The sequence below is a fragment of the Medicago sativa genome, chromosome 7, assembly GCF_051527215.1.
Source record: "Medicago sativa cultivar Bolivia chromosome 7, Bolivia_mono, whole genome shotgun sequence".
Taxonomy (NCBI): Eukaryota; Viridiplantae; Streptophyta; class Magnoliopsida; order Fabales; family Fabaceae; genus Medicago; species Medicago sativa.
This window is the reverse complement of record NC_140755.1, coordinates 88206034-88225499: the sequence shown is the minus strand read 5'-3', so window position 1 is coordinate 88225499 and position 19466 is coordinate 88206034. Positions and strand designations below refer to the sequence as shown.

At 34.1% G+C, this 19466-nt stretch overlaps 3 protein-coding genes across 11 annotated transcripts; 2 read left to right on the top strand and 1 right to left on the bottom strand.

Annotated features, from left to right (window-relative positions):
• Positions 1–29: 29 nt before the first annotated feature.
• LOC146909850 (uncharacterized) lies at positions 30–7525 on the bottom strand. Of its 8 annotated transcripts, XM_085730239.1 has the most exons (13): positions 7443–7525; positions 7122–7151; positions 6851–6970; positions 6440–6612; positions 6150–6338; positions 5427–5547; positions 5189–5241; positions 3177–3227; positions 2953–3096; positions 2379–2514; positions 2223–2288; positions 1365–1613; positions 30–940 (listed from the first exon to the last, which is right to left on the bottom strand). In XM_085730239.1, the coding sequence occupies exons 4-10, from the start codon at positions 6530–6532 to the stop codon at positions 2476–2478; spliced, it is 690 nt and encodes a 229-aa protein (XP_085586365.1). In that variant the 5' UTR covers positions 6533–6612; positions 6851–6970; positions 7122–7151; positions 7443–7525; the 3' UTR covers positions 30–940; positions 1365–1613; positions 2223–2288; positions 2379–2475. The 8 variants fall into 8 exon arrangements, with proteins under 8 accessions (XP_085586365.1, XP_085586364.1, XP_085586372.1 ...); XM_085730238.1 differs by lacking the exon at positions 7122–7151 and having other exon boundaries at positions 7443–7503; XM_085730246.1 differs by lacking the exon at positions 7122–7151 and having other exon boundaries at positions 6440–6513; positions 7443–7503.
• Positions 7526–9315: 1790 nt separating this feature from the next.
• LOC146909849 (uncharacterized) lies at positions 9316–11887 on the top strand. Its single transcript, XM_085730732.1, has 4 exons — positions 9316–10583; positions 10662–10729; positions 10850–10911; positions 11243–11887. Exons 1-4 carry the CDS (start codon positions 10430–10432, stop codon positions 11712–11714), a joined length of 756 nt encoding a protein of 251 aa, XP_085586858.1. The 5' UTR covers positions 9316–10429; the 3' UTR covers positions 11715–11887.
• A 3652-nt stretch (positions 11888–15539) lies between these two features.
• Positions 15540–19353, top strand: ADSS (adenylosuccinate synthase). 2 transcript variants are annotated; one of them, XM_085730731.1, is made up of 5 exons: positions 15540–15900; positions 16786–17478; positions 17733–18044; positions 18261–18461; positions 18886–19353. In XM_085730731.1, exons 1-4 carry the CDS (start codon positions 15619–15621, stop codon positions 18429–18431), a joined length of 1458 nt encoding a protein of 485 aa, XP_085586857.1. In that variant the 5' UTR covers positions 15540–15618; the 3' UTR covers positions 18432–18461; positions 18886–19353. The 2 variants fall into 2 exon arrangements, with proteins under 2 accessions (XP_085586857.1, XP_085586856.1); XM_085730730.1 differs by lacking the exon at positions 18886–19353 and having other exon boundaries at positions 18261–18793.
• The last annotated feature ends 113 nt before the right edge of the window (positions 19354–19466 follow it).

Sequence of the window (19466 nt, the reverse complement as noted above, 5' to 3'; positions counted from 1 at the left end):
AATATGAAAGTAGAAGCAAGAGAGAAATATCAAGATAAAAATTTAATAAAAAATACAATTATGTATGTAAATGATACAAAGTATCCACTGGAATAATAGCATGGCGAAAACCATACTCCAGGATTTCACTGTGCTATGAAAGAATAATCTAAAAATCAGAATCCAAGAGTATACTACAAAAACTCATGCAACAAAATATACAAAAAAGGTCTAACACCAAAACTCATAAGCCAAAATCCAGCATCTATATCTATCTCCGTACCCTACACCCTAGAACCATATCCATTACCTGTAGTAGACAAATTTCAAGGTCTGAACTTGTATTTCAAGAACCTGGATGATTTCACTACTGATGAAAAACTCAAGGAAATGTTCTCCGAGTTTTGGCACAATTACTTCGTACAAGGCGTGCACTATTATTCTTTTAACTGATATCTGTGTCGGTCTATTCATTTTTTAATGCTGCAGACGTTGGCCAATTAAATTCTTTTCACCAATAATACTTCAGATTATGCGAGACCCAAATGGTGTCAGCAGAGGATCTGGCTTTGTTGCATTTTCAACTTCAGAGGAAGCATCAAGAGCTATAAGTCTAAAACTATTAGTGGCTATTGTATTTGTTTTTTGTGAAGAACTGTAATATAACATTCATACCATTCATTCCTTGCAACTTATTCTCTGATTTCTTCCTCTTGATCACAATGATCCATGTGTAAGCTTTCAAAAGTACAGCAATGCCATCCAATGCTGCAATAATGCCGGTGTATGCATGCTTCCAGTTATTGTAGCGATCTGCTGTAGACACCTCCAATGTCTCAAACCCTTTAAAGATGTTGATGATGTTGATGATTGTAGTTGCATATCCGACACCCCAATGGTAAAGGTTCCAGTAGCATCTGAATTTGTGATCTTTTTTTGGCCTCAACAGCAGAGCAAAAACCTGTATTCAGTAGCAGAAATTTCTGTCAATTTCATTTTAATTATTAGCAGCATAACGTAGCATTGAAAAGAGGCATATCAGCAAGGCTTCAAAAACAACTTCGACACCGCAATCTGGCTGTGCATCAACATTGCTTTTTTATATTTTCACAACAGCAATTGAAGTTGCATCAATCATATTTACCGTGTTTCTCTGCAATATCAATGATTGCAACAGTTTCCACAGCCACAATTCAAAACCTTGTATATTAGTAGTTTACAGTATAAGAAACTACTCATCAACAACAGTTGAAGTTGGGTCAGCTGTATTTGAATGTGATTTTCGGCAATATCAATTGTCGCGACACAACTGCAACAGTTACCGCGTATGCAATTTAAAATATTTCATGTAAACAAATCATGAACATGAACATGTAATCTCATACCTAAAGGGCTCCAAGGCAGATGATCTCGAGTGTTCTATGAGTTGAATATGTAACAACAGCCGAGTCACTGCCAAACTTGAGACCGGTACCCCATCCAGCAACACCAACTATATAGGCAGCTGATTGGCAGGTAACATGAAGGTGAAACCAAGCAGGGTCTGCAGATTTGAACTTCTTCAAGTACCTTGCAATCACAGCTCCCAAGGGCATCTAGATCCCCTAGCCCACTACATTCAGCACTCCATGAGTCTGAAAAACAATTAACATCCTTAATCAATTTCCAAATCACCGAATAAATTCCAAACCTTCTTGTTGCATAACATCTAAAACCATTGCAGAACATGATCACAATGATATTCATCACCCATAACTTTTTTTGCTTTATGTATGCTATAACTATGATCAAGATTGTCTAAACAATTATTCCTTAACATATGCTAATATTTCCCTTCTACTTTCCCTTTACATATTCACCTTTTGTGCAGTAAATAGAGAAATCTCATCAAGATTTTAGCAATGAAAAAATAGCTTTATTAGAATCCAAGGTTTTACCGCAACCTACTAAACTCAGCTAACAATTAAATCAAAACTAATAATTAAAGAAACACAAGTATCTCCCTATAACTTGTCAGCTACTTCACTTTGGTACCTATCACTTACTAACTTCTAGCTTCTTCCTTTTGCCCAATTAAATTGAGAAAGAGTGCTTAGTTGTGCAGGTATCTCCGAATAATTTAAATCCATAAATTTTAGTATAAGAGAGGCAAATTCCATCTAATAGACTACCAATAAACAATTACAGGTAGAGCAAGCAGAAGTCATAAGACCACTCCAACTGGGTTGATGAAAAATATATACCAGGTCACGTACTCTTCGTAAGAGTTACAAATTCTTGAAGATCTTCAAATTTTGTATTCGAGAGGCCTGCAACCAGAAATATTCAACTTAGAACTGTGGAGTTCATCCTGTGAAAATAAATTCATGTTGCAGAACAATGAATGATATTTTGGTTACCTTTTGCAGCATGTGTAGCAGAAATGTCCACTTTATTGTTGTCAATCCTTTTCACTTTCATTTTTCTGGTCTCTTCAATCATGTTGGTGTTAAGCTTTCACATCTTCATTCGAAGTTCTGAGGCGGTTGTCATAATCTTTAGAGGGAATACAAATAAATGTAAAAATCTACTGACTTATAAAGTTCAACATATAAAATTACCTAAATAATTTTTTAATAATTTCAATCAGAAAAAACAAAGTCATTCTTTCCTACAAATTGCAGTATTAACATCCTGACCTATGGTACCTAATACCTATAGCGGTACCCCCTAAATGTTGCCCCCTTTCAAACAAATTTTATCTTAATCTAATACACATGGACATGAAAGGCATTATAAGAAGTATAAAACACAATCAAAAGACAGATTATCCTGAAAGTTCATTGTTTGCTAAAACATGTTATTCAAGCCAACCACTGGAAAAACATGTTCTAATGAAAAGATGTTTTCGGCAAAACACCAGTTACTTTATATGAAGAGCCATTAAGATGCACCTCAGAGTGCAGAACGACAGTCACTGGTTACTTTACTAACCTTAGATATGTATGGTATGAGTTTAAATCTTGAATTTCTGAAGGCACTGTCACCTTTGATAAAACTATCAAGCAAAGGAGCATCTTCCTCAGGAGTGTTCATCATATAGTATAGTGCCAAGCTATATGTTGTAGAACCTGGAACCTGGTTCAAAGAAACGTCTAAATCAGTGTCATGCTAAATTTTATGTTAAGAACAACCTAAGCCAAGGATTACTAATTAACCTGGATGTTTACAATGAAGAAGAACTCAGGCCCACCCTGTGCTGCATATGTCTGCAAGTTAACAAAATTCATTAAATTGATTTTTCTTCATAGTATAAAAAAATATATATAAGTAATTACTTGATGGCTAAATATAATCAAAATTCAGAACCAAAACACCAAAGTCAACCTGCACAGTCTACCAATTGATAATGATTGTTTTATACATTGAAAGAAAAAAGGACATTTGTATGGAGGAAGTGTATGCATAATCCATAAGAAGGTTGGTTCTACTCCTGAGACTGAGATGAAAACAGACACATTAACTTTGTTTATAACGGGATTTGATAATTTTTAAATGCTTTAAGAGATATAGCAATATTTATTACTGGAAATGATGTTAGAAATTATTAGCCCATCTCCTATCTAAAACTGAGTTGCTGCAACATATCAGCTTCATCAAATAATGACTTCACTCATTCAGTATTTCTTGAAAGAAAAAGAACCAAATCCATAGAAACAAATCTTAGAATTTAATTAACAATACTAATTACTTGGTCAATAAGTCCAAAAATTAATTCAGATCACTTATCAAAAGCTACATCATAACAGAAAGATGTGGCAGTATTGGTTCAGTGTGCTTGTGTTTCACTTCAAAAATCAATTTGTCACTCTATAATGATTTCTGAGCTTACTATAGTATCTATACATGATGAACTCAAAACTATTTTTCATTGTAACAATGATTCCCAAAAAAGGATATGATTTTCAAAATAATAATGTTAATGTTAAGATCCTCTGAAATCTAAAAATCAAAGCGAGACCTAATATGGAAATTAGCTCTTTAACATCCTCAGCTTGCAAAAGAAATACACAATCTCTCTGTTTCTATCATGTAAATTTTATAGTTCAGGCCTGCAAATTCAGGGATTAATGAAGAAAAAGTGGGGAAAAAATAAAAGAAGTTCTTTGAAAAACACCCTCCGGACTCAAATATAAGTAAAATTTTCTAGAAGAGCTCAGGCCTACATCTTCAACAAAGTTCCTCTCTTCCAAGAAATATTAAGAAGAAACTAAACTAAAACTATCAACATAATCTTAATAAACTCCTAATATCAGTTTATTTGCTAATCCCTTTTTTCTTTTGCTACATGACTTTAACATGAATCAACTCTACACTTTAGGACTGAAAGAAGTGACATATAAGCAAGCAAAGAGAAGTTTCAAATAATGCAATCAATTGGTGTTTTCTTTCAAGTCAAGCATTGTATTAACCGTGCATAAAGTTGTAACCTCTTTGAGCCTTTAAAATTTTGAACTAATTATTCTTATCGGCTCATTCGAAGAACCACTTCCCTGAAGTTAAAAATGCATTCTTTAGAAGAAAGAGGACATGTCTGGATGAGTAATAAAAATGACAGTGTTCTCATGGCTTCTCAATTGATAATTAAGGTTTAGCATCATGTCCTATCTTTTTTTGGAGTATAAATTGTAATAGATTAGTCATTAGATGTAAAAGATACAAAAGGAAGATCATGATGAAAAATGTTGCTACTACAATTTAAGACAGAAGAAAAGAGCTATTTGAAAGGAAGATCTTCATTAATCTTAGTGAATCCCCTGAAGAAGCATTTAAACAACAATGAATATAGTTAAAACATGGATTGAAGTAAAAGGCCAAAGTATTCCCATACTACAAATCTACAGAGGATGCAAGGTAATATATCATTATTCAAATCTGCCAATAGAACAGATACTTAACAATGAATATAGTTAAGACATGGATTGAAGTAAAAGGCCAAAGTATTCCCATACTACAAATCTACAGAGGATGCAAGGTAATATATCATTATTCAAATCTGCACATGGATTGAAGTAAAAGGCCAAAGTATTCCCATACTACAAATTGCAGCAAGATATCTAGACATCTTGAGCTAGATATCAAGAATAGCGACACAACCGATCGTTATCATTACTACTACCATGGTTTCTACTACCATGGTTTAAAACTTCATCTTAGACTGAGAACTTACCATGCTCACAAGAGAAGAAACTGAAATCATCATTGTAGCAGGATATCTAGACACTTATGTTGATTGAATAAGGTTAGTGTACTGCTTGAAAAGTAAAACTTCAATTATATTCTATTTCCATCTATCAACTCTCACTACTACCAACATCAACCTCAACATTAACAACAATACAAAATGCAATTGTCATGATGCGAGTAAATACTACAATTTCATGAAATGTAAATGAAAGCATGCTCACCTGTGGCTATAATAAGAAACATAAAAAATGGAAGACATAAAAAACTGTTGTAGAACATGATTCCCACTGATGAAAGTCCATTCTCAGTGCCAGATTCTTCCACCAGCACAACGTACATGGTCTGCATAGGAGAGTAGGCAACACAATGAAAAAAGCACGCACAGTTACAGTATCTATTACCCCATTTAAAGGATTATGCACAACAAAATATCAGCATATCACCTGGAAGAAAACAGAAATGAAAGCCATGCTATACCCAAAAAGTCAAAGGAAAAATATCCAAGGGCTTCTATGAGAACTCCAGCAGCAATCAATATCACTGAGAGAGTCACCTAATGTAGCACAGAAAGGAACACCGTTTCTATTCAGTGTAAACTCTACTAAAATTGGTAGAGAAATCAAAACAACATCCCCACAAAATAAATACAATCATAGTTTAGATTGAGATTCCATAACGTCTATTCTACCAGAAATTCAGTAAGATAAAAAGCCAACTTAGCAAAATTCAGATCACAGTTCAATCTTAATTTACACACAATAGCAACATATAAAATATGTTACCTTTCCATTAGAATTGAAAAGAAGAAATGAACTTGTAACAAAAAAAATTAACATTGTTCGATCATTGTTATGAAAAATGAAAATGCAAATTCAGGCACATTCAAAAAAATAGAGACAGAAGTAACCCTCAAAATGAAACTTAAATGAAAGGCAATAACTAACCGTGTAGTCCTGATTATACCAATCACCAACATAATGAAAATTTATCAGTTTTTTCTCACAAGATTTTGCAGTGGTTGCAGGTTTGATAGTACCACCAAATTTCCATACACCATTAGCCCCAGTTTGTTTCCATTCACTATAGGATTTAAGAGCCAATACACTACTCACAATCCTTGATGATTTTCCTCCCTAAAAACATAAATCAATTACATAGAAGAAAGCCAAAGTCAAATTTTATTGAACTTTCATAGTAAAAACATAATTAACTTCTTATATATCTATAATCTAACCTTTCTATCTCGACCAACAACAACTCCACACGCTATTTCTCTCATCATCATTAAGGAGTGAACTTGCTGGTCATCTAAATTCACCAAAGACATTGAATTGAAGTCAGTACCTATAGATTCAGCCAAAGTGGGAAAGTGAGGCCGCAAAACTCAGTGCACCATGAAATGTCTCTCTGTTTTGCAAAGAATCATCACACGGAAGTTAGGGAAAAAAATAGAAATATGCTATACAAAGTTATAACACCTTTAAAACACAAAAACAGCTTCTGCAGAGACATATTTGCATCAGAAACTAATCATTGATATTTCTTCTCAGCACAAATTAAACCAAAAACAGCCCAAATCAGTTTAATCATCAAAAACCAAGAACAAAAATCACTTGATTCGACGTTACAGGAAGTGAGTTCTTACCCTTTTAGTGGAGCCTTGTCACAAATACGGGTTTCACCAAACTTCTTCCAAAAACAGCTTATTCCTAGCTTGTATCCCAATCAGCGGCCTAATTACAATTTATCCACTTCTGCCCTTGCCCTAATCCTCCATAATCACTTTCTGTCAGCTTCTAAAACAACTCAATTATGATTTAAGCAATTCTGTCAACTCCCAAAACAGTTTATCAGTCCAACTACTCATATGGTAACTTAAATATAGCATTGGTAATATAAAGAACACATAACCATACCTGCAACAACTTGTATTCCAACTTAAGCTTCTGCAAAACAACTTAATTGACAGCTTATTGCTTATAAAGACATCAATTCTAACCCAAACACTAAACATCAATTCAAACATACCCCACAACAACTTAATTGCTACTTTCTAAACAATCTGATCACAATAGTTCAAAACTATACAAATTGAGAAATTTAATTTCACATAGATGAATTAAACCCAAAATTGCAAAGAAACAAACCAAAAACCTAAATTTTTGAATTAAAAGCACAAAACTCATTCAATCTGAGACATGCATGGCCTTAGATTCAAGAAGGAATAAGAAAATCACCTCTTTGATGAAGAAGAAGACGACCCTTCTTTCACTGTTCCCCCTTCCTCTCCCGTTCCCGTTTCTCTCGTCCCACTTCTTTTGTTTTTTTTTTTTTTTTTCTTTTCACACATATATAGGCAAGGGGAGTCCATTTACCAATTGACGAAAATGCCCTTAATAAGGGCAAAATCGTAAAAAGCACGGACTATTATTTTCCTATCTAGTTTAGTAGACTAGCTGGTCTGTCAGTCAAGCAAGTAGTAGTAAATGCCAACCTCCACCGACCCTTTCATTTATTCATTCATTGTTGGATGCAACCTTCATAGACCAACAAACAATTCCTCTTTTATTGAGATGAAATTGATCAATACAAGAAACAATAATGATGCTATTTGCAACACGAACCTTCCTACTAACTTTAACGGCAATAAAATTCATACTAGTACAGATGTTTTCTATGTATTGATGTCATTGAATTAACTCTTTTTTTACGAAACATCACTTTAATTCAAGTAAATGCACTTTGACAATGGAATCAATAATCTATGGGTCATGTTAACCGGTGCCCCCGGGGCACTGGTTAAGGAACCTAAAAATAGAAATTTTAAAATGAAAATAAAACTTTTTATGCTTTTGAGTAGTTGACAACACATGTTCCAAAATAATAATTACTACATTTGCTTTCTTAACCAGTGTCTTGGGAGCACCGGTTAACATTACCCATAATCTATTTTAACTTAGCTACTTCCTTAGTTATAGGCATGCATCATCATCTTTAATGTTCCTTGTCATATTGTATTGCTTTACCTGTCACGTTTTCTCTTGTATAAATTGTCCATTGTCTATGTATGTGTACTGTACCTTGTACATGCAAAACCTACCCACCCCAAAAAACAAACATCACAACAACAAAATTTCATATTACCCATATCGCGTTGCAGTCATGACAGGGATGCAAATGAGGTGCATTTTGCTATCGCTTAGTTGGATGGATGATTATCTAATTTGTACACACTTGTCACTCACATATACGTGGATTTTAAACAATACTTTTTTTTTATTAATATTCATGAGATATGCTATAATATAAACCTTTAAAATTTGTGCACTGTGAAATTAATTTTAAAATTTTCTATAAAACATGAAACAGATAATGTTTTACTTATCACTAAACATAAGCTATCATTTTATTTTATTTTTTGACAGAAAAATATGAGCTATCATTGTTTCTAAGGCCACCACCAAAGTAGTAAAGTACTATTTGAAATAACATTAATAAATCGAGGCAAGAAGAGGGTGATTGTTTTTATTTTTATTATTTCGCAAAGAAAAGTCTTGGTGTGTGGTGTGTGGGAGTGGAGGTTACTATTTGAAATAACACGTTGAAAGTATTTTTATTTTTATTAGTGAGACGGGGAGGTGGATAGATGATGTGTGGGAGTGCTCTTCTATCAACACCTATGATCAAGAATGAGACGGATTCTTGGAATTGAATCATCGAAAATTCTAATACTTTTCCGGTTAAGTCCTTATATGTCGCCTTGTGTGATAAACTTCTTCCTCCTACTTCTTTGAGTGTGGGTATTCAAAGTGGGTTGAAAAGGGGAATTAGTCACTTTAGTCCCTGAATCGAAAGGGATTTGTCATCTTAGTCCCTGAATGCAGATAAATTACAAAATAGTCCCTGAATGTAGACTTTGTTAGTCAATTTAGTCCCTGAATGCAAACTTCGTTAGTCAATTTAGTCCCTGAATGTAGACTCCGTTAGTCACTTTAGTCCCTGAAATTGACCATGCAGGGACTGTTTTGCAATTTCTCTTCATTCAAGGATTAAAGTGACGAATCCTCTCCCATTCAGGGACTAAAGTGACTAATTCCCCGGGTTGAAAAGGTATTTGGGTTAGTTGGGTTCCTCGAAATGTTCAAATTTTTTCGTGCCAATTAATTCTTGGAAGGCTTCCTAGTAGGGGGAATCTAGCTACAAGGGGTGTTCTGTCGGGAGATGTTGTTCCAGATTGTGTTTAGTTGGTAGACCTTGGTATAACATCGTTAAATGGAACATAAATAGAGTGATCTTGTTCGGAATGTATTTTGAATGGTATTTGAATCCTTTTTGTCTCAATGCCTAGTGTAAGGTGTTTGCTTTGGTGGGTTGAGTATCTCTTTTACTTACATCGGAGCTGTGGGTTGAGTATTTATGGTGTTTTATGCCTAATAAAATTATTTTGTTGTTAAAAAAATAAATCAATCAAAAGTAATTAAACAACCACCATGAAATTAATATATTTAGGAAAAAGTTCATAAAGAAGTAAAGAAACAGTTACCCCATTGAATTTTTCTTTTGGATTTTTTTTTTTAAAAGAGTTGCCCCATTGGCATTGATAAATATACATAGAAAATATATGCTTAGCTTTTGCAGGTATATCCATTAAGGTTCATACCCAATTCATCATGAATTTATTTTCTTATACATATCTACTAGCATAGGTAAAATTTACACCATAGACATGATTGCAATTTTGATCATTCTTATCATACCATTTTTTTTTCTTGATTGAGTTTCCCTTCCATAGAGAAAAACAAAGATGAAAAAAATGATCACTATACTCTAAAATATAGAAAGGGAAAGGAGTGTATAAGCAAAAAGGGATGTTATTAACAAAGTCATTCTCCTGGTCCACGTCCAAGAGAGAATCGTTTGATATTTCAGCCCAAACGTTACATTGAATATATTAATCAAAAACTTAATTAATTTTTCAACAAAGGGTCCCAACGGTCGAATTTGTTGTAAAACATCATAAGTGAATAATACTATGATGCTTCAAACGTTACAGAAGTATAGAAACCACACAATACAACTTCATTTGTTCATTCTAAGCTTTTGCTCTCAAAAAACAACACCTCTTTGGCTGTTTCAACCATTATCATTACATTAACAGAAATTTGTTTACTATATTTTTCTTTCAATTTCACATATCTTATCCTCTCTTTTTTTAACTTTTCAGATGGAACCAGAAAACATTGATTGGGACAACATCGATTCCACCTTCATTCATGATGATACTTACGAGAACTTCGACGCGCCCAAATGGGTTGATCTCTCTGCTGCCTCCAATGAGCCTCTTGTTGATGATGATGAAATCTGGTTTTGCACTCAAGGTGAGGCTTTCTTCAACAGGTTCTAGCTCAATTTCTTTGATGGCTTTTCTCTGTTACTTAATTTTCTTTCACTTGCAGATTGCAAACATCCCAAGATTTCTCAAGATCTTCTTAAACCCACAACTACAACCACGACCAATTCCAAGGTTACTACCTCAATTTTTGTTTTTTTCTCATTACTTATACTAAAATTTTAATCTTTTCAACCAAAAACTAAAAATTATGCAATGAATCTACTAAATAAATTATCTTCATTTTTCTTGCAGGCAAAGTTATTAAGATTGGCCAGCTTTTCTGAAATTCTTCCATTTAAGGATAGAAATCGAAGGTACCAAATCAAATCTATTAAAAAGAGTAAAGCTATTTTGGTCCTTCAATGTATTATCGCTTTTTGTCTAGTTTTTTAATGTATCAATATTACAAAACTATCTTTGAATGTGTTATTATGGTCATCGAATGTGCCTTCTGTGAGTCAGTTTAATCCATAAAATTACTAATATGATACATTCAAAGGTATTATGTTTTTTAATTTCAGCGTGATTACAGCGAGACCGTGTCACACATTTAGGAACGAAAATGATGATTTAGTCCCTTAAAAAACTAAAGCTAAGAATGATGTAATTTATATCTGACATTTTATTATGTTGTATATGTATTAGGGAAAATCCTTCAGCTGTTAAGGATTGTGACAAGCCTAGAAGACCCAATTGTTCAAGAAACATGGATGAAGACAATGAGAATAAAAATCCAAACTTTACTGTAACAAATTTGGATGGTGGGACCAACAAGCTAAAGAAGCCGTTGTTGAGGTCAAAGTCAAACACTAAAAGAGACAACTTGAAAGAGTTGAATGATTCAAAAGAGTGTCCTCCTGAAAGAAGTAATAGAAGATCAAAACTGAAGAGTACATTTTCAGCTCAAAATTTATTGGGTGGCAGGGAAATTCTAAGTCAAATCACAGGGTTTTGCTCTGAATTGAAGAGGCTAGCAACAAGGAAGGGTTCTACTAAGAAAGGAGGGGGGAATGAGAAGGGCTCAAATTCAAATGGAGTGTTAGAAGAATTGAAGGAAAAGAGTAAGGGACGCAAAGAAAGGGTACCCTTGCTTGTTGTCAAGGAAGGGACACCTTGAGTAATGAGACATTATTTATTTATTTTTACTAAATCGAACATTATTTATTTTATTTTTTTGACAAGAAACGGACATTATTACTGTCATCAAATAACAGTGATTCCGTTAAAGTGAATTTTGTTAACAGGAAATACTGTATATGTCTAAATTAAATTGCTCATAGTAGTTGCATATAAGAGAGTTCTGGTCTAGAACAATTTGGACTAGTTTTTCATCTAAGTGAGAGAAGGTGTTAAATGGGTTATCACTCGTGTGTCTAGCATTTTTGTCAATAAAATGAGCATTGTCGAAGTTTGGGCACGAAAAAGGTTACAAGATCCAATTGAATGAGTAATTTCGAAAGTGATGTATGGTTAGTAGTAGCTCATATCATACACCACTTTTGAGGTTATTCAAACTAGTCGTTATGCTAATGAATGAATATAGAGGGGAATCATGAAGGACATGCATGAACGATTATTCAATGATTATTTTTTTGAATCTTATACAAGAATGAGTTGTTTCATCAAAGGTATATAATGCACAAGGATAATGATACTTCTCACAAAATAGTTCACCTCGAGAACCTCATGAATGCTTTGTAAGTTATTGTAGCATGTTCTCACACATGATTTCTGCTAAAGTAAATCCAATGGTGGCAAGGAATTCACGATAGGTTCGTGATAATTTATTTCGCTGCAGATAGCAGTGCTCAATGCATAAATATTCGTTCCTTTGGGCACGAGATCTTTGAAACCACGTTAACTCTTCTCTATAGAGAATATGAGCCAACTCGTGTTGGACCGAATTCTCTAACCAAAACAAACCACTGAGCCATTTGGCATCCTGTAGTTTTTTTTAGGGATGTTATTCTAGCCATGAACTATCTTTTCTTATCGATCACATGACAAATTTGTTCTTTTTCCAATTAGTAAAGGAATTATCAAGACCGTTAAATTTACTACACATATCACCACTTTCCTTTCAACAATGAAGAATCATATCTCTGTAACCTTTATTAGTGAGCCAAACACTCTGAAACGTGAAAGCATGTGAATAATTATTCAAACCAACATCAAAAGGGTAGACTAGAAGCAGATGGTGATCTGAAAATTCAATTATGACAAACATTAACTATAGCATCCATAAAAAAGAGTTGCCAATGATCATCACTCAAAGCTCTATCTAAACTTGTCCTCTATCTAATCTTTGAAAATGTGACCACCATGATAAATTATGATAGTGTAAAATAATTTCGATAAAAAACAGTGTAAAATAGTTTTACAACGATGTAACTTTGATTTCTCTCAACACATATTACAATTAAATTATATGTAATATCTATCTATTAAAAAATTCAGCCCCCTATTTGATTGGTTTTTCGATCCATATAATTCTTATATGGTTTTTTTTTTTGGAGAGGTTAACCGTATACATCCTTAAAAAAACTGTATATAGTTTTTTTTTTGAGAGATTAAATGTATATAGTTGTAGTCATAAAATCTATTTTTATCTATAAAAGTTAACCCGAAACCTTATTTTAGCCCTAATTTTAACCTAAACCCTAATGCTTAAATTTACTGTTTTAACCCTAATCTATCTATATATAAAAGTTGTCCCAAGCCAATTTTGAAGCCCTAATTTTTCCAAAACCCTAATGGCTACAATTACTGTTTTACCCTAACTAAATCGTTAATCTATTTATCTATAAAAGTTAACCCGAAAGCTTATCTATCTATATATAAAAGTTGTCCCAAGCCAATTTTGAAGCCCTAATTTTTCCAAAACCCTAATGGCTACAATTACTGTTTTGCCCTAACTAAATCGTTAATCTATTTATCTATAAAAGTTAACCCGAAAGCTTATTTTAGCCCTAATTTTAACCTAAACCCTAATGCTTAAATTTACTGTTTTAACCCTAATGCTTAATTCCAATTTGTTTAACCCTATTAACCCTAATTTTTCCAAAACCCTAATGGGTACAATTACTGTTTTACCCTAACTAAATCGTTAATCTATTAATCTATAAAAGTTAACCCGAAAGCTTATCTATCTATATATAAAAGTTGTCCCAAGCCAATTTTGAAGCCCTAATTTTTCCAAAACCCTAATGGCTACAATTACTGTTTTACGTACCCTAACTATGAGAATGATGCTTGATTATATTTTGCTTTCTTTAGTCTTTAGATATACATTGATGAATAATTTGGAGGCTTATTACTTATCATGTTTTTTGGTTCCTGTAGGAATTTTGGAAGTTGTTTTGATGTATTTTACTTTTTCACATGCCCTGAGTTTTTCATGTCTCGATAGAGAAAAGATATATGATAATAGAGTATGTTGTTTTTACCCTGACATATCACAACCAAAACCTGGCATAATGTGGTCAACTAAAGCTATATTTGATGAGATGCTCTACATGTTTTCTTTAATCTTATTGTTTTTGACATGTTTTCTTATCCAAAAAAGGGGAAGTCAAGTCATGATAGTTTGGTCATTTTGCCTTTGATTTAGCCTGTCTTCGAGTTGGAGTTGTTCTGTCTGAGTAGTGTGTTGTAGTTTTTGCAGTGTTGATATATGCATACTGTTTCAGGATTTTGGTTGCTGTATTGTATCTTCAGTGGGGAGTTGATGTATCAATCAAGAGAGACGTAGCTAGCAGACTATCCATATCACTGTTTTTCAGCTTGCCGAATTCATTTAGACTGTTGTATTTTGTGAGAGGTGCCTTATAACTGTGCAACTCATGCTTCTCTGTGGCAGAAGTTGCCTCTGTATAGTTTGCTGAGTATAAGTGATCAAGTTTCTTTCAATTGAGGCAAATAATGTGTCTTGATGAATTTTTTTAGTGGCTTTGGTGTTATAACACTCTTTTTCCCACATTGTAATGGTGTAAGTCCGTGACCAACTTATTGGTGTTGAATACTTATGTAAACTATAGTTATAGTTATGCTGAAATATTCTAATACATTAATTTTACTAACTATATAAAGAACAACCATCAATTCTCCTAAAAAAGTCATATTGTTTTAAGCCAAGAGCACTCCCACGTGATTTTTTATAGTGAAGTGATGTCATCTTGGATCAGTGGCTTTCACACTCTTATAAGGGTTCTATTGTTGTCTGATGTATCAAATTATTTATTTTTTAACAGCAAGTGAAGTATCAATTTATTTCCAAGTTTTCAAAAACTACAGGTTTTGCATATTAGGTATGTTCCTAATCAATTGGCACACTTTTAGTAAAATTGAAAGAGAATAAAGAGTAAAATACAATTGTATTCCACTGAAGTGTGTTTATGTCACATTACTAATTCAATCTTAAAAATCATAAATCACTGATATTGAACAATGCATTAATAAGCTTCCTAGACACACTTTTGCGACAAGCTATTGGTTTTTTTTTTTTTTTGAAACAACAAAATAAGCTATTGGATGTATAGAGAGTGAACTGAATTGGATCACAGAGGAAACAATCAAACATGTGGAGGACATTAATATGATTAAGTTGTGATCAAGTTGTCTAAAAAATATCAAGTAGTGATCACGTTCCTATTACCCCATCCAGCAAAAACTTATAACTTAGACTACTTTTGTAAGATAAAATCTTATATTAGTGTAAAGTTGTGATAAATTTATTTTGTTTCATGTCATTATATTCGATTGTCTTATTGCGAATATAATATAAATGTCATACATGTTAGTCGCAACTAGCAATTTAAAAATCATTTGTTCAAAAATAATCTTCATCTATATCAGACCCGTGCGATAGCACGGGTGAAAAGTCTAGTAAAAATAAAAAATATAGTAAAATTGATTGAATGTGGGCAAAGCCTAGTTGGAAAACAAGCACAAGCACCCAACCCTTTTTTTTGAGCGTGCGTCTATTCAACGCTGCTTCACTTCACTGTCTTGCACTTGCTGCGATGAGTATCTCATCGCTGCGTCTCGATTCTCACGCAATATGCACTCATCAACCTCAACGACCCTTCTCTTTCCACAATCGCTACCCTCGAAACGTCGTCGTTTGTGCCGCTAAGCCAGCTGCGCCACCTCCGACCAAACTCGCCGCCGCCGATTCTTCCCTCCGTCGAATCGAGTCGCTTAGCCAAGTCTCCGGGGTTCTAGGTTGTCAATGGGGTGATGAGGGTAAGGGAAAACTTGTTGATATCTTAGCTCAACACTTCGAAATCGTTGCTCGTTGTCAGGTTTTTGTTACTTTTCCCCCTTTTCTCTCAAGTTCGTTTCTTTTTCAGTTTTAAACGCTTTTTGATATGATTCAAATCGTGGGTCATGGTTAGATTTCAATGAAACTGTGAAATGAGGATAATTGTAGTTTTCTTTTAGGGTTGATTGATTTTCACTTTTTGCTTTGTGATTGAATGGATTTGTTTCTGCATGTTGCTTGATACATTATTTGCTCGGTAAACTGACACATTCAAATGCATGAGTAATTTTTTTGGAATAATTGGGATTTTTTCCACTGTGATGAGTGTTTAGGTCAAAACCACTTGTAGAATCTTATGAAACTGTTGAGTCTACATTGGAAGAGATAAGGCATGAGTAGAGGTCGTCCTCACCTTACAAACCAGTTTGACAGTTGCTCTATGCGCCCCTTGGATTGCTCAACCCCTGAAAAAGCCAATTGGAGTTACAATCAGATGGAAAAAAAAGCCGATTGTGAGTCATGATCCGATGAATCGAGGGGCTTTTGAGCAAAATTAAGGGGCTCGTAGATCAATTCTAAACCGGTTTTGTAAGGTTTAGTTAGACCCTACCCAAGCTCTAATGAAGGAGCTCAAGGTACTAAAGGATATTTCAACTTATACATTATCAATTTGACTTCTTTTTTTGTTTTTGTTATTGTTAGTGTTTTTAAATAAAGTTTATCTAAATTGGCTCTAAGTAGTTGGGAGGGTTTGATTGATGTACTTGATTACTGTAAGGTGGACTTACAATTTACTATATTTTGCAAGATTTGGCTTCATTTGGTGTTGGTGTGTGATTTTTTTAGTCCCACCCTCTTCCTTGGCATTATTAGCTCCTTTATTCATGTTATTTTGCACTGATGATTTGTGATGAAATTTTTTCAGGGTGGAGCTAATGCTGGGCATACCATTTATAATGCTGAGGGGAAAAAGTTTGCCCTTCATCTTGTTCCTTCTGGTATCCTTAATGAGGGTACACTGTGTGTTATTGGGAATGGTGTTGTAGTACACCTGCCGGGGCTGTTTCAAGAAATTGATAACTTGGAGTCAAATGGGGTCTCTTGCAAGGGAAGGATATTGATATCTGATAGAGCCCACCTATTGTTTGATTTCCACCAAACAGTGGATGGTCTGAGAGAAGCTGAGCTTTCTAAATCTTTCATTGGCACCACCAAGAGGGGCATTGGACCGTGCTACTCCAGCAAAGCTAACCGTAATGGGATTAGAGTTGGTGATTTGCGTTACATGGAGACTTTACCTCAGAAGCTTGATCTTTTGTTATCAGATGCAGCATTGAGGTTCAAAGATTTTAAGTATGGTCCAGACATGCTCAGGGAAGAAGTTGAGAAATACAAGAGATATGCTGAAAGGTTGGAACCCTACATTGCCGATACTGTGCATGTCATGAATGAAGCTATCACACAAAAGAAGAAGGTCTTGGTTGAAGGAGGACAAGCAACCATGTTGGACATTGACTTTGGCACTTATCCCTTTGTTACTTCTTCTAGCCCATCAGCAGGCGGGATATGCACTGGTCTTGGTATTGCTCCAAGAGTAGTTGGTGATTTAGTTGGAGTGGTAAGTGAATACTATCTATACTGTTTGTTGGAGTCGTTGGTGTTCTTTATTTTTTTTTATTTTTTTATTTTGATTGTATTATCATACCTAAGAAAAAGCCTTGCATCTCATAAGTTATTGTTGTTTATTTTGAAATTTACTTTTAGCTCAGGAACTTCAAGTGCCTTTTCCCCCCAACATAGATAATGTAAACAATTTAAGCAGATTTAATTAACACTGGCAGAATGGTTCATGAATTTATTTTGGATGTGCAGGTGAAAGCTTACACTACAAGAGTTGGTTCTGGTCCTTTTCCAACTGAAATTTTGGGTCCAGGAGGTGATCTCCTCAGATTTGCTGGGCAGGAGTTTGGCACGACTACTGGCCGTCCTCGACGATGTGGTTGGTTGGATATAGTTGCCTTAAGTTACTCATGTCAGATCAACGGTTTTTCATCATTGAATCTCACTAAGTTGGATGTTTTGTCTGATCTTGATGAAATACAATTGGGTGTCTCCTATAAACATGCTGATGGCACCCCAGTCCAATCATTCCCATCAGATCTCCGTCTTCTCGAGCAATTGAAGGTAAATATTATCTTTCCCTTTCCACCACTTTCATTCAAGTCATTGATTACATAAGATAGTATTTGCATGTATTTTACTGATATATAAACAGAAAAGGTTATTCAAAAATTATAAGTGTCATTGCATGTATTTTACTGATATATAAACAGAAAAGGTTATTCAGAAAAGATAGTATTTGCATGTACTTTCTAATGGTTGTATGGTTTTGTGTTTTAGGTGGAATATGAATCACTTCCTGGATGGAAGACCGACATTTCTTCCATCAGAAACTATTCTGATCTTCCAAGAGCTGCCCAGTTGTATGTGGAAAGGATAGAAGAACTCGTCGGTGTCCCTATTCACTACATTGGTGTTGGGCCTGGACGTGATGCTCTCATATTCAAATAATTTTCACAACAAACTTCCATGTCACTATAGGCAAGTTTAGAGGCTTTCTGCGTATAAGTTTTATTCCCACCAACCTTTGATTTGGGATGAAAGCACATTTCTAGTGACTATAGCGAGGATTGACTATTTGATGTATTATTCTGTTGTTCATCATAATTGGCATTTTTACTTCTTAATTTTGCAGTACTTGTTGGGAGGATGAGTTTTTGAAGTAATACATGACTTAGATGTATGATGATAACATCTGTTATTAGTGTTTTCTATGCAGAGTAGAAAATAATGTTGTACTTGTAACGATCCTGAGGTTTTGAGTTTCTAGTATCATCAAAAATTACACATCATGGTTTTGTAGTTCTGTGTAATCCTAATTCTCACTTATCACTTGTCTCTGCCTGCATTCCTTGGTGTTATGATCTAGATTCAATTTGATTGGTAGCTTGCTGTTTTCTTGCAGCTTACTATAGAAAGAGGTTTCATCCGAATAATCCAATCATTGCATATGATCAAGAGGGATCGTAGTTGTTGAATAAGATTGGGACTTCAGATTGAACTGGTAGTCAACTGGTAAATTAGTCAAGTCTTGGACCAGGTTGAGTTTTATGCAAAACAAAATTTGGTAGAATGATAAATCTTTGGTAGAATGATAAATCATTGAAAGCTTTTCCGAAAGAAAATTTGACAAATCTGCTGGCTCGTTGAGATCATATATCTTTTCTGCCTTTGATGCAGAATTTTGGGGTTCCAGTGTATTTTTGATTGAACACTCAAAAATTTCAACTCACAATATATCCTGGGCGTTTGATTCACTGTTATTTTTTATATGCTTATAAGAAAATGTAATTTTGTATATCAGATGTATGAATAACATTGGATACCAAATGTTATTTCTAGAATAGCTAGAGCCCTTTTTTTAAAGCTAAAATAATTTGAATCCTAGTTACTGTCGAATAAGTTTAAACTTTTGATAAATTTGTGTCCCAATATATAAAATGATGGTGAAGTTGAATTAAAAAAGCGAACATGTTTTGTTAAAAG